The 16222-nt window shown below is 32.4% G+C and overlaps 1 protein-coding gene across 1 annotated transcript in view; it reads right to left on the bottom strand.

Annotated features, from left to right (window-relative positions):
* LOC106055885 (regulating synaptic membrane exocytosis protein 2-like) overlaps positions 1-16222 on the bottom strand; it is a 126684-nt gene that overhangs the window by 14500 nt on the left and 95962 nt on the right. The window contains exons 10-17 of the mRNA XM_056015929.1: positions 13551-13658; positions 12573-12696; positions 11830-11882; positions 11003-11127; positions 9575-9705; positions 8137-8302; positions 6659-6766; positions 5128-5251 (exon numbers count right to left, since the gene is read on the bottom strand). Of these exons, the coding sequence (XP_055871904.1) occupies positions 5128-5251; positions 6659-6766; positions 8137-8302; positions 9575-9705; positions 11003-11127; positions 11830-11882; positions 12573-12696; positions 13551-13658 (939 nt within the window). The remainder of the gene's footprint in view (positions 1-5127; positions 5252-6658; positions 6767-8136; positions 8303-9574; positions 9706-11002; positions 11128-11829; positions 11883-12572; positions 12697-13550; positions 13659-16222) is intronic.

Raw genomic sequence — 16222 nt, 5'->3', positions numbered from 1 at the left:
TGAACCAATAGAGACAATTTTTCTGATTACTGGTAGAACAAATAGCTTGCAACCAATAACTAGAATCTAATATTGTGTCATTGCCTATAACAGTGACTCGAGACTCACGTGTAGTGAGTCCACAATATTTGGGAAACACTGAACTATGACTAAGTCTTTTTTTTTTCTACCAGGCATTAACTAACTAAATTCTACAAACTAAACAATTATGTTGAAAACCATACTATGAACTATTATTAAACAATATACTGCTCAATAAGAGAAAACAAAATAATGAAAAAAAAGATCTCTACAAAAATGTCCAAAGTTGACAACTCTTTTTCTTTAAAGCTTGGTAAATTACAGTCCATTCAAAATGGGTTTTAAACTAAATAACAAGCATAATCTTCAATGACCTTAGCTTCCATGAGGATGTGTTTGGCAGAATTAATTGAAACCACAATTCCAAATTTTTATCAGTGAACAATGGCTTATTTAATCAGTCTTCTTTTCTTTTTTTTTATTTTTTTTTTATGCAATAGAAGTAAGAAGAGACCTGAAACTCCAGTCAGTCTACATTTTATTTAGAAGCTTATTTAAATATTGTCACTGAAAACCAATCAAAGGTTTTTAATAATGAGCAAAATCTGACTCATAATACATATTTTCCACAGTGCAAATTGTAGAATTGGTCATGTTATTTCCATACTAGTGACCTAGACCTAGACCAGTATAATAGAATCAGAAATGATGATTATATTAAAATATAGGCTAGTGTTTTCGAGTCCATTAACACTATAGAGAGTTTAGTCTAAGTCATGCTGACACTGACCACTATAAAGAGAGAGCACAACAAGCCACAATACTTCCACAGACTGACAAGTTGTAACAAAAGCTTAGAGGATTTGTTCTATCAGAACTCTAGATTGATCACAGCACAATATTGTAAGCAGAGAAGCCAAACACCTCTAGAGAATGTAATGTCACTGGACATCAAGAAGACCAATAAAACAAGCTGCTAAAAATGACATAGCAAATCACTTTCTACATTTTTGTATTCACAAGAGAATAACATAATTACACAAAGCTATTTTCATTGCCCTGTAATTAATTTTCACAACATTTTGTATAATTTTTTAAAGTGTTAAGACTTGTTCACAATGACTAAGACACTAGAACATATAATTTAAAAAGAGCCTTCAAATCATAGTGTCTATTACATATTACATGATCAGCATTAAAGCAACTAATTTGGAAGGGACACATCTTAATTTCTAATAACAAATTGTTACAAAAATATTTCAAAACTCAGAATTGGTTTAACATTGACATTTGTGTTACAAAGAATAACAAACTAAATGAGTCAAGTTAAAACCCGGGAAAAATGCCCAAATGCGTTTTTTTTTTAATGTACACAATTTAAAGAAGAACAATACCTGGTAAAGGTAATGTGCATAATATAATATTTTTTGTTGGTATTCTGTTGTGTGGGCTAAAATCTAAATGTGTATCAAAACATTTCTACTTTTTTATCTCTTCACTATGCTATGAGCTCAATATATTTCAGATCCATTAATTGTTCATTATACAATAAATATACACCTATACTAATTATAGTTTATATATCTATTCAAATCTTTGACCTAAGATAAAAAGTCTTTCATTTACACATAACACAATTGCCTATTAAAAAAAATTATTTTGGCTTTCCATATTTATTTAAAAAGGTACTTATAAAACAATAGCTTAAACAAGATAATCTTTTAAGAACTTACAAAAAAACAATATCTACACTTAAGTAATAGACTGACAAACATATTGAAAGTATTTTTTCAAAACATCTAAATGTAAATATTAGAACATATTTGCCAAGTACTAAAATATATAACATAAATAGTCAACCGCCAACTCAAGTAGACTAACTATATAAATAAGTGAGGTAAAAGAAGATCCAAGTTAAGATGTGGTTCATACAGTAGGAAATAAAGGATAAATTGAATGGTGTGGGTAGCAAGGGGTTAAAGTGCTTGTGTCCTAATGTGCACAAAACTGCCTCTCTACTGCACTGATCATATCATTGAAGGTTGGATGCACACTCACACGAGACATGACTCTACACAAGGCACATACATACATCTAGATATCACTGCACAAGGTTTGTATTGTATACTGCAAACAAGGAAATTTCTAACACTCTAAAGAAATATTAAATATATATGGGGTAACAATCAATAATTGGCAAATATCATATCAGTCTACAGGCTGTGGAGGCAAAATAAATGTAGCAACTACATCCAGAGAGGACTGCGGTGAAATCAGCGAATAGTGCAGGTTCAAGGCTATTTTACTGATAGATATATAGGGTAGGCATACACAATTTGTTTTTTTTTAGAGGGCAGCTATACCTGTGCTGCTACGGCTTCTATGAGTTGCTGTGGTTGCTGTGGATGAATCCGCATCCTGTCGAGCACTACTGGTATCCGACAAGTCCTCTGAGCCCATGGTGGTTGGACTGCAAGAACTTCCCAAGGAGCTCACACTAGCAGTGCCGTCCCCTCGACTACTCCCTTGACCACCTAAATTAAATTGAGCAGTTCAACTACATGTGCCTAGCACTTGGATGATTCAAGCAAGTGCCGCTTGTTATTTATAAACATCAAAACCTTACAGGGGATGTATAATAATATGGTGAGGAATGAAAAGAATGAAAACATCTATAGGAAATCACATAGCCAATGACACAATACTATTTGCACAAATAGTTTGTATTTCTTTGAATACTAAATACCCATTAATTGTGCATATCTCCATCAAGATTGCAATGTTTGAATGACTTACAAGAAGCTTATATTTCAATGTATTAGGTATTTAAAGGTTTTAGGTTTCAACAAATATTTCAAATACTGTTTAAGCTATTTATATCAGCTTAACCCAACTGACATATTCAAAAATATAGTATATAGTAAAAAAAAAACATTCAGTTTGTCCCAACTTCTGAGGCTTCAATGAATTTAATAAACTTCAATTTAAATTGATGAAGTCAGACTTGTTTAAAGACAACATTTGCACAAAACACACACATTATGATGATCCAGACCAGTGGTTCTCAACCATTTTCAGCTTGAGAAATTCAATAATTTTTTTTCATTTCATATATAACATATATATATAACAATGAGATGCCCTTGTACCTTAGCGAACTGATTACTCCATATGTCCCCCAGAGAGCCCTGCGCTTAATGGACTCAACGCTTTTAGTAGTGCCACGTTTCTCCCTCAAAAGCTACGGTCTGCGTGCTTTTTCAGTTCACGGACCAAAGGTTTGGAACTCACTCCCCATTGATCTCAGACAGACAACATGCTACACTACTTTTAAGAAGAACATTAAGACCTATCTGTTTAAAACTTTTTTAGATTAACTGTCATTTTAGCTCTCATGTTTATGTTTGTAATGTTGTTACAGCGCCTTGAGCCTACATTTTGTTTGTTAACAGCGCTTTATAAATAAAATTATTATTATAAGTAGCCTGCCACTCAGATATGTTCTAACTAAAATGTCAATATGATCTAAGAAGATCATATAAAAAAATTTTTATTGTCTTTTCTTATAACAATACTGACAATCCTTTAAAAAAGATCGTAGACTAAAACTTCTTGTTTTCCACAACAAAACTGTATGGGCTGAGTATTGGCTAATCAAAATAAAGTAACACTAGATCCAATTAAGATGAGATGTAGGAAAGACATTGTAAAGTGGAGCAGCTCTATCAGCCATTATGTAATTATATGCAGAATTGCTGTAGATATGATCATTTCACAAAGCTATGTTTTATATTATGGTTGAAAAGAATGTTTTCAAAAACGTTTATGATAGAGTGCATATTTTAATTTGAGAAATTAAGAAAGAGAAACACTTTCTTTTTCAACATATGGGAAGCATGGTCCAAAGGCTTAGTACGCTTGAACATGGCTTGTCTTGGCTACCTATGAAGGGGGGCTAGAGGTTTGGCACCCGACTCGAGCAGAGTTGTGTTAACTGAGTGCCTAAAGGCAGCATTCTAAACCTTCTCCAAGATACACCTCCCCACATTGGTCCACAAAAGAAATTGGACCACAGCGCTCTGAGCATGCTCTAAGCATGAAAGTAATGCTCTATAAAAGTTACAATTTATTCATATCAAACCTGATTTATTGTGAAAAATTAACATTTCCTCTTTCCTTAAGCCACAATTACTAAATAGTGAATGAATATGAATTGCTCTATTTTCAATAAATATTTTATACTATCAAAACACATTAGATGGAAAATGTGGGACCCTAAAAAAAATAATCATACAGAAAAAATGCCTTCAAGGGTGATGCATTATAATGCTCAGTCATGTGGATACAAGAAAGCAGAACTAGCAGAACTGTGTGGTGTTGTAAAGCCAATGGGCATTTTGCATAAATTCTGCATTTCCTCAGAAACAAAAATGTAATTGTTGCCCTTGTGTGTATTAGAATCATTAAAATTGTACTTAAAATGAGTAATGGTACTAAGAGTGATATAAATCAGAACCCATCTTACAATGAATCAATTGAGATTCAAAATTCATTTGCCATAATAAGCGTACAACTCCCAGAGCTTTCTATCGTTTAAAGTTATCTTCATCACTGTTCTTTAAGATATGAAGTGTTCTAGTGATGATATACAAACTACAAACTTTATTTGATTATTATAAGTCATTTTTCTGTTTTAATTTTGGTATAGCAGTATCTCCCAAGCTTCTCACATTCTGAGTATTTAGCGGAACACTTTGCTCATTCATTTTTTTTTGTTGAGAGATTAATTCACATGGTGGTCTACTAGTTAATTATTCCAGTAGTTCGTGAAATACCAGGGTTCCAAGGAAAACAGTTTGGGATACACTGATGTAGAATATTCTTGTTTTCGCTACTATGTCTTGGCATCTTAACAACATTTTATTAAATAAATTAAATCATTAAAATCAATACTTACGATAATTGGGGAACTCACTAGCTGCTGAATTCCCAATTTTTTCCTTGAAGTTTTCTCCCATAAGTCAAAATTAGAATAAGTGTATATCATTTTTTAAAAAGTTTGTTGGTATTTTATTTCAAGAATATTTTGCTAATTCTGTAACTAACCTGGTACAACACCTATGCTGTCATCAAAGTCCAATTCTGACATGTCACTGTCGCTAAGCCCCCTGCTGCTAACTGGTGGTGAAAGGTGGTCTTTTCGTACATCATATGGATCTTGACTAGTTTTCTGGAGGCATAAACAAAGAAAAGAATTGATATCTTAAACAAAGAAAATACAGTAACTGAACGTTATTAAGGTTCCCTTTAAAATCCTTGCCATCTCAAATACAAGTAAAAAAAGGTCCAGTTTACTTACAAATGAGTCCAAATTAGATGTAAAACAAATGCTAGTTTACTTACAAATGAAAGTATGTTATATAATCCTGACAAAATGTCCAGTACTGAATGAATTTGTTACTCTGTTTATTCCATATTTTATAATCCTTTTATTAGGTTTGGTTTACGCACTTTTTTTTTTTTTTAATAGTATGATATTTTTAAGTTGTTTTAAATAGTTGTCATGTAAAGTATGCACTTGGGACTATCATCAAAATGATCCACAGTTCAAACCTGCCCCAAAGCCATTGCCTGCTGTCTTGCAGTATAATAATCTTCATTTTAAAGAAATGCTAGAAACTTGTAAAGCAAAGAAAAAAAAGTTATCTTTTCTGTGAATAAAAAATTATACTTAAATACTGAAAGGGAAACTTTTCTAGCCATGAAAGCCACAAAGTGTATGGCCCTGTGAAAAAATGGCCAGGTGGATGGGATAGTTTACCATTGTGGATGGGAAGGTGGAAGGGATAGTTTACAATTGTGGATGGGATAGTGGATGGGATAGTTTACAATTGTGGATGGGATAGTGGATGGGATAGTTTACAATTGTGGATGGGATAGTGGATGGGATAGTTTACAATTGTGGATGGGATAGTGGATGGGATAGTTTACAATTGTGGATGGGATAGTGGATGGGATAGTTTACAATTGTGGATGGGATAGTGGATGGGATAGTTTACAATTGTGGATGGGATAGTGGATTGGATAGTTTACCATTGTGAATTGGATGGTGCATGGGATAGTTTACCATTGTATTTTTGCTAGAACATGTTGAGGAAGCCCACTGGAAGAAATGTTTCTTTTCCCATTAGCCTATCCTTCTACCCTAACAGATGTTTCCATGAATGAGGTCGCCAAAATGAGATCGGGAAAGTACCCTCATCCAGAAGTGTTCACCACACAGTCTACTCTCTCAGTTTCTTGGACTTCACAACGGGATGGAAACCACGGTCTGTAAAATGTTTTACACGTTTCCAATGTTCCTTTAGAGTCGAAGATAATTTAGATCCTAACCTAAACCTCCTTCAGGATGATGGGGGGGGGGGGGGGGATTGATGGCTGTGGGCATGGTATGAACCTGGGACCATCGAGACAACAGAATGATAGTCCAGTGTGCATACTGCGCACCCAGGCAACCATTGCATTGTCATACATACCTGATACCCCCCCTCTCCCGAATATATTGAAAATATTACCATTCACAATTAAGTTTCTTAACAAAAATAAACTCCTGCACAACTTGTTTATTTATACTTACTGTGCGTGGTGAGGAAGCTGGCAGTGGAATGCTTGCGTTGTCGTGGTGATCAAGTTGATACCAGTAAGGTTCGTCATTAAGATTGGCTGTAGTTAAGTCTATTAACACCTGCAGACATAAAGGCAATTGAAATGAAGTTCTCATGACACAATAAGTTAATGGACAAACGTTTTTTAGTATAAAAAAGATTGTAAAACTATTACTACTGACAGCTATCTAGAAAAACAAGTTTTTTAATACTGAAGTTGGAAAATGTACTATGGGTGAGAAACATTGATAGATAAATGCATTTTTTATGGGGTTTGTATTCATATATGAGAAAAATCTTCTACTATATAAGATTTAAGTGACATAAATTTTTAAAATAAGGATAATATTAAAATTTTATTCAATTGTCTGAGCTGTCTGCATTATGGACCAACAACAAAAGATATACAGATTTCCAAAGATTTTCTATCATGGAAAGAGAGAATCACATTAAGTTTTCAAGTGAAAATACATTATGGTCAGGTGCATATTTTAGTTAATAGTCTTAATGGTGCATTATCAAACATTTCAAATGCATGTATTTTTTAATATCACAATAGTTAAGCATAAATGTCCCATTTGTAGGACTCTTATGGTTATTTATTTCCATGATCTCTTGTAGTTTCAGCTCCTTAAGATGTTTACCCCATTTAGATCGCAGAAATTTTACTACAGCTGCTTTTGTTCCATTCGCCACCATCACCATAAAAAGTAAAGTAAAGTACCTTCTATCAGACCTTGGGATCTATTGGGCAGATGATGTAAAGGTCATCTGTTTTTGTGGCCTACGGTTAACCATCACCATAAAAAGTAAACCAAAGTACCTCCTATCAGACCTTGGGATCTATTGGGCAGATGATGTAAAGGTCATCTGTTTCTGTGGCCTAAGGTTAACCATCACCATAAAGGAATAGTAAATATTAGGACAGATGTATTTTATGTCTGGGCCCATTTATCAGTCTCCAGTGGACTAATGTAAACTATTATCTTCTTCTTATCTTATATAATACAGACATTACTTCAAAAAAGAAGATGATTACGTCCTACGCGTTATGCATTTAGTCATGCATGTTAACCAATGACTTAAATTCTGCCAAGTCACTGGTTTTCCTGGCTAGCTCAGGCAACCCATTCCATGCTCTAATAGCACTAGGGAAGAAGGAGTATTTGTAAAAATTTGTCCTAGCATATGGGACGAGGAATGTGCCTTTATCTTTGTGTCTTTCAGAGTATTTTATTAAATTTTGTTTTTGAATTTAAAGATTATGGTTCAGTGTTTTATGTATAGTTGCTACTTTACTTTTGAGTCTTCTGTCCTGAAGGCTTTCTAAATTTAGTGATTTTTACTAAAGGTGTTACTCTGGTTAAGTGTGAATATTCGTTTGTTATGAATCTCACTGCTCTATTTTGTGTCTTGTACTAGTATTATTAAACTACGACCTGACAATTACCTCTCCCAGAAACTCAGAGGCTCCAACTCGGTCATAATCCCAAACTGTAATCTCCAGCAGCCGTTCATGCATATCTGACTCTTTCACTGGACAATATATGAACGTCTGGTTCCAAGTGGGGTCAATAGTGCTGGCTACTGTCTTTGTTCGCCTTTTGCTCTTTTCACTATTTATTATTTAAAAAAACAACAACATATCAGTTATACATTAGGATAAAAAAGAATGATTATGTATGTAATCTCTGACGATAATAAATAAGAAACACAAAGTCATAAAGACTACTTTGTAACTGTACTAATATTATATGATATTACGACATTGTTTGTTGTTTATGTTTTGTGCAAAAGCAAAAAAATAAAAATAAAAAGAGAGTTATATATGTCTACCTTGATAAAGACAGTCTCGTTATTATCATTATTAATTAGTAACGTCTACAGTAATTTATTATTAATCTGTGACAACAGAACAGTAACAGCTTTTAAAAAAGAAGTTTCTCAGATTTAGCTTTTTGGAAATCTGTTGTTTCTCTTTAAAAGAGTATTATCAACAAAAAAAAATTATTATTTCATCAAATAATAGGAATATGCTTTCTTAAATATCCAGAAGTCTTCATTCCCCTTCAGTTGTTTATAAAATTATACTGTTCATTTAAAAAAATGTTTTTATTACGTCATCCCATGAAACAGTGCTGTAAAAAATTCAAAGATGATTGGGACAGAGGTCAAATAAAAGAGTGCTTGGGAGAATTTAATGTAAAACAAATAAATTTGCAAAAGATGACTTCATCATTGTGATTAAAATTATACAAATATTTTTGCCACTTAAGCACACACAAGTGTCTTGAAAGGGAAAAAGAATGAGATTAGAATTTGTTCTATAAAATGTAACTTTTAAGTTAAGCCCTTGGATCTAAAGTTCTTCTTTTATTTATATATCAGAATCAACTACTAGACAAAGTAGGACGGCAAGTATAGTCATCTTCAGTCTACATATACATGTATAAACAAATGCAAGTATTCATATATGAGAATTTCTTGCGTGTATATATATATATTTATATATTTTTATTATTATTATTCCGACTCAACATGAGCAAATTTTTTGTTTTAAACTGAAGGGGCACTTAAGAAATTTTCTATCATAATCACCAGGTACAATGACATTTAGAACTAATAGAACATAACAGCAACTCTTCAGTTTGGTAGTCATTTCCCATTTTCTCATTTTTGCCCCAAAAATGTTTCCAGGATGAGCTCAAGAAAATATCTCTCATGCTTCCTTAACAAATCATTCAACTAAGTGAGGCCTGGTCACCATGTACGTAAGTATCAAGAAAATATCCACTCAAACCACAAGAATTGCAATTAAACTGTTAATTAAAACATTTATCAGTGTGTAACAAGTTGGTAAAGCTTTTCAGAGATACTGGTTATCTTACCTTCTGTCTGGCAGCATATACATTTTACAATAAGGGTTACGGAACTTTCCATTCTCAGTCAAGGGGAGATCAATGGCACTAATAATTGAGACTATGAGCTGATAACTCTGCACATCATACCATAGTTTAACCTTGTAAATAAATAAATATTTAGACACCTTTAAGAAAGTCGTCAATTTGTTTGTAATGAAAAGCAAACATTGTCATTTTTTAAAATTTTATATTATCATTGTGCTTTAAAAAAAATTTTTTCTAAAAAAAAAAATTCATAGTTGAGTACTCTTAATTATTCCCCTTTGAACTTCTTTTTAATCTTTAGAAGATTTATATGTGTATGTATGCCAACTGGCAAAGATATCTGAATAATAGCTAAAGCACCCAGTGTTGATATGCCATAACAATAATCTAATAATTAACTAAGCATCCTACAAAAGTTTATGATTTAGCAAAAGGTGTTATTGTGTTTATTGCTTTGTTTGCTTTTTACATGTTTCAGATGTTCCTTCAGAATCAAAGATTATAAAATCCTAACCCAAATCTCCTGCAGAATGGCAGGAGAAGGCAGGGGCAGAACCGAACCAAGGACCATCAAGACAACAGTCCAGACTGCATACCAAACAACCAGCCAGCTGTTATTAGGATAGTATTTTGGCATGGCTCTGTAAAAACATTTATTGCAACCAGTCCAACTTCTGGCCTTCAGGTGTGGCTCAGATACTGAGTCTGAAGGAACTGTTTTCACTAGCAGGAGAAGAGGAAAGGCGAGAAACTGGTGCCTAAACCAGTAAGCTTTGGGCAGGAGGGACTCAATAGCCATTGCTGGCTACCCACCTAGGAGAAGGAAAACTCTGAATTCAAACCTCTGCTGCCTTGCAGCTATACCCAATCATCGGAAAGAATTCTGGAGTCAAGGCTTCAGGAGTCAACCCTGAGGTAAATCAGGTGCCAGCAAGCCTAGGCAGTTTAAAGCACTCAATGCTACACACTGGCAGAGCCTGCGACACCCCAAACTATATCGGCACTTTCCATTTCTTTAACCGAGTCTAGAGGGGTTAACTGACGTGTTGGCAACATTATTCCAAACATCCCTAATGCCCAGGCTTTCATCCCATTTCAATGAGATGATCCATTGCCGCTTCGCAATTGAAGATGGCCATTAATAAAGACATATTTCTTTTTAATGTTTTGGCAAACAAGAGATTAACGGAGAGCAATGTCTGAGTATAAAAAAATGTAACAGTAAGCAGGATGATGAAAACTGATGAAGTTTATCTCAAAGGTCTTTACATCAATAAAAATCTGATAGAAATATGTTTTGCATTTTTAAGCAACATCTTTTGACCAACAAAATAAATAAAACTAACATTAAAACTTTAAAGGCATCATGACTGAGGTGAAAAATCTGAATGGACATTAACAAATGCTGACCTGCAACTTTCCTGTGATTGGAGGAGAAAGCGGCCTTGAGCGCAATCTTGACCTTGGCTGAGGTTCTGGAACCACAGTCCTCCGAGACCTTTGATTATCTGGTATTGCCTCTTTGAGACCATAATCTAGAGAACATATGTACATGTTTTCAAGTCTTATACAACTTTTATAAAATGTAAATTATCAAGAGCCTCTAAGCATAATGCTATCTCCAATAACCTACAACATTATTTAACATAGTCCAGTAATTTTTACATAATACATACAGAGGCATATTTAACAAGATGTTCAAATCTCAATTTTTGTAATATAATCTCCCAAAATAGCCTTTCTTTAGCAAGAACAACTTACAATTAAAATATTTTTTAAACTATTAAATATGTCATTACTATCAGGGAAAAATGCAACCAAAGAAAGATGAGACATCCAGCACTCAAAATTTACCAAGTGCAAGAATACAGGTGCTGATTATTATTATTGCTTTTATTGGCCTCCTTCAGTCGTAGAACGACTATGGTTCATCTCAGGGCACACTTCCTCATGTGGCTGTGGAGCCCTATTTTGGAAGCTTTCATCTCACTTATTCAAAGCCCTAACAGGTGCTGATAAGTGTACTAAAATTGCCACATAACCACATGCACCAGCACAACCTGAGTTCCACTAACTCCTCACCCCTCTTTTCCTCAAGGGTGCTTAATAATTTATGTATATTAAATGTTAATTATACTAAAATATAAAAAGCTTAAATAGTGAAAACGCTGTAATTCTGTCTTTTAAATCAGAGATAATTGAAAAATTTCATTAAAAAATAAATCTAAGCTACTCACCTCTGGCATGGTCAGTGAATGAAGGCTGCACACTAGGTGGTGTCTCACCATGCCTGGGAAAACAAAACACACACATTAAACAAGATCACCACCTTCGCCTACCCCTTAGTCTGTTGAACCATTGCGACACCTACAAAATCTGTCTTCTGCCTTGGATAATTTTTTTTTTCAACGACATGCCTGTCCATTCTTTTATGTTGTGTTCCCATCACTTTCTCTGTCTGCCTCTTCTTCTTTTTCCTGGTAATGTTCCCTGAAGGAAGGTCTTTGCGACCCCTGAGGATCTTGTGATATGGCCATAGAGTTTAAGTTGCATTTTTGACAGTAGTTAGGTCATCATTGGGTCCAATTGCTGTATTAATCCTGTTTCTGATCTTTTCATTATGATGCAGCCTTTGTAAAGTAATACTATGGATCTTTCTATAGCATCACAATTCGATAACTATGATCCTTTTCTCTAGATGTGCAGTTAGCATCCAGGAATATAAGAATGATCAGTGACCAGGGAGTGCATCAGTCTTATTTTAGTGTCTAGGGCTATGCATTTGTCTTTCCAGATTGTTTTAAGTTTCGCAAATGCTGCTGTGGACTGTGCAAATGTCACTTTTATAGCCCTGTTGGATATTGGTCATAATTTGTGTTTTTTTCTGCATTGATTTGCATATCGTTATATGCAATTAACTATATAGTTTTAAAAGCTAACACTAAATTTAAATATATATTTATAACACGAACAAACATACTTGACATTCCGATGTACTATCAGTTCAACCTGGGGCTCTTGTTTGGACTCTAAAATAATATCATAAACTTCTTCAAACGTTGCACCTTGAAGTGATCGACCATTCCATTCCACTACTTCATCACCTGAAAGTTTTTAAAAATGTTTTGTTTTTTTTATTTAAAAGATATTAAGAAACTCCAAAAATACTTTTTAATACAAAAAAAAACATTAAATAGTACAATATTAGGTTTAAATGTTATAATTCTGGATCAAGCATATTACATCTTTATTAAGTTTTTTTGAAATTTTAACATTCCTTCAGAAATTAAGAACATTACATCCTAGCCTAAACCTGCTGCAGGGCGGCTAGAGATGGCAGAGCAAGATGGAAGGAGGGAACTGAATGCCATTGTAATGAGTTGAAGCAAATACCACACAACAAAAGACAAGACATAAAACCAAATTTATATATTGACGATATTAAATGAATATTGTGCTTTTAGGAATTATTATTAGATAAGTATGCCAGAGAAATATCACTAGACATAAACAAAGCAAGGTTGGTGTTGGGAAAGGTAAAGAAGATAGTTGAATAGTTTTAGTCAAAGCAAATTGATAAAATCCAGACTTCTGATTTTATAGTCAATTTAGACTAATTTTTAAAATCTAAGGACTGGATTATGTTGAAACTTTTAGATGCCAACTAGAAACACAAGGCAAGCACTGTTTGGTATGCTCTCTGGACTGTTGTTTGGTGGTCTAAATGGTCCTGGGTTTAAACCCTACATGCTGCCATTTCTCGTTGCCTGCTGTTGCCGTGCCAGGATGTAATTTTCTTCAGATCTGAAGGAACATCATGAACAGATCCTGAAGTTAATTCCAAAAACACAAAATAAACAAAAGTGTACACCACTACTAAAACCACTACAAATATAGCGATGTAAGTCATATCTCTATTATTATCATCCAAATAAAAATAAAATGAACACTGACTGACCTGGTCTTAAATGACCTACTGTGTCTGCTATACTTCCTTTCTTGACTTTTGTAATAAAGGCACCTAATTTTCCTGTTTCTGATACTTTACCCCCTATAACTTTTAATCCTAAAAAAAAAATGAATGTAAACTTGTAAGGAATAATGAAAGATAATACACAATCAAGGCATTAAACCAATTTATGATGTTATTAGGTAAAATTCTTTTTACATTTTAACTAAAGTTAATAAAAGTGCTGAACAATCTGCAAAAGTACAGTGATGCTTAAACAAACTAACAATACAAAATGAAAATGCAATCACCATCAATACTATAAACTTTTATTTTTCAATGGTAAGCTAAATATGTAAAACACAGTATGTTAACATTTCTATACTAGAGTAGGTATACTGAAGGTAATTTGCTGCTCAGTAAAATTTCAATTATTTTTTAAAACACTAAAATGTTTTACAATGAGGTTCTAAATCTAGATTTTTCTAGATAATTTAAATGCAATTAGATAAAAGTAATATTTAATTATGCCCATGTCAGCTAATAAATTTTAACTAAAAATTCTACTAAAATATTTGAACAGAAAATGGCCAAAAAAAAAAAAAGAAGCAATAAAAAGTAAGCCAAACAATTTTATATTCAACAATAAGAACAACATACAAAATTATTATGGCATAGAAGAGACTTATTATTTTAATTATTTAGTTGATTTCAACAATCTATATATTTTTGAAGGGAAAACCCAGAAAAGGGAAAAGGGTCAGATTATTATTTTTGCATTCTCTCAGTTGGACAAACAATAAAACATCCCTGTAGTTGTAGGCTTTTAATAGGTAGTTCGATAAAAAATTCAAACTCACAATATACTAATAAAACCTATATGGTTGAATAGGGCTTGAAAAAATATTTCCAACCATACTAAATTTATCTTTGTATGACAAGTGGAAGGGGAGATATTAATTTTTATTTGAGAGGGGGAAGTCTTGATTTTTTAGATCCATGTCATTTCTGTTCACTACCGGAAGTTGAATCAAACTGGGAAATAGGTCAAGAGTATTTTTTTGTTTGTGCTGCCAATTTATCTAATTTTGTGACAAGAATGATCCTCAATTTTTTTCTAATTTTGTTTTGAGTTTCTCTTTATTGCATGTAACATTGAATCAATTTTGAATGTATTGATAGGATTAATAATTATTATTTAAAGAAATATAAGTGTACTCTTAATGAATATATAGTAAAACACTATTTGTAATTGAAAAGTACTTATGTTTGTTAAAAATTCATTTTGAAAGATTTAAATCTTGAAAGAGAATTTTTTTTTTATTTAAGTGTCTGGTATCTATACTTTTAAAGTATGAATTAATTATTATGCTGAAAATATTATTTAAAAAATTGAAAAGTAATGCTTTGATTTTAAGTAATTTTTGAAGAATGAAGTAAATAATTTTTAAATCTATATCAAATCTGCAACACAAGTTAATGAAGAACATAATTAATATTATGAAAAGAATAGATGCATTCTAAATATTAATACCTAATGCATGATTTTATATAAGAAAAATGTCTAGATATTCTATTTTATGGGTTGATTATTAATCAAAATAGATTTTTTTTATTGCAACAAATGTTTGTTGTTTTTTTGGAAATAAAATAGCATATTTACAATCATAACAGACATCAGCAAATCAATCAAATAAAATTAAAATACATTTAAGGAAATGTAAAATATTATCACAATTAAAGAATAATTATAATCTCAGCATCATCCATAATTTTTCTAATAGGCTATGGGTAATCTCACAGATTCTTAGATTATTTGCTGTTGTAAACAATATATTTTCTTTAAGAATAGGCACACCAACATCTTTCAAAGCAGCTTTTATTTCATTTGCCATTTCATTTCTTGCTCATCTGTCCACACTAAATTAATTAATCCATAATAATTTCCCCACATCTTTTTCTTGGTAAACAAAAAGAAAATTTATCTCTTGCTCATCTCTTTTTTAGTGCAATAATAATTTCCCCACATCTTTTTCTTGGTAAACAAAAAGAAAATTTATGTCTTGCTCATTTCTTTTTTAGTGCAAAGATAATGCAAGCGTTGTTGCCATTGACTTTTGTCTTACCATCTAAAAATAGCCATTTTAGCATTTGGTGCTTTTCATGATAATAAATTAAAAAACCTAAGATTCTTTCAGCCCAAGTATTGTGGTGAAGCACATTTTTTTATACATACTAATGGGCCTGATAAATCCCTTTGTAATGAGAAACTCATTAATATGCCCAGTGTATACTGAGGTATAGTTTGATTTAAAAATTGAGTGGAGTTTACTAACAGTAGAGATATCATGATTTGATAATTAATTTAGAGGACAACTAAAAGCATTAATCTGAGAGTTAAATAGAAACTCTGGTGCATCTAGCAATTTTTAATGCAGTGTAAAGTGTCCTTGATGTTTCACCTAAATGTGAAAAACAAACCTTAGTATTGCCTTTAAAAATGTAATTCAATTTCTTATATTTTTGTATTTAACAATAATAGCTATATAATATTTTAATCAAAAAATCTTAAAATTAATAGTAATAAAATATAATAATAATAATAGTAAAAAAAATTATAGTGAAATAATAATAACCTAACTAGAGTAGTTGATAATTATATGATGCAAACAAAGCTTAAA

The sequence above is a fragment of the Biomphalaria glabrata genome, chromosome 17 (genome assembly GCF_947242115.1).
Source record: "Biomphalaria glabrata chromosome 17, xgBioGlab47.1, whole genome shotgun sequence".
NCBI lineage: Eukaryota > Metazoa > Mollusca > Gastropoda > Planorbidae > Biomphalaria > Biomphalaria glabrata.
This window is presented reverse-complemented; position numbering and strand designations above follow the sequence as displayed.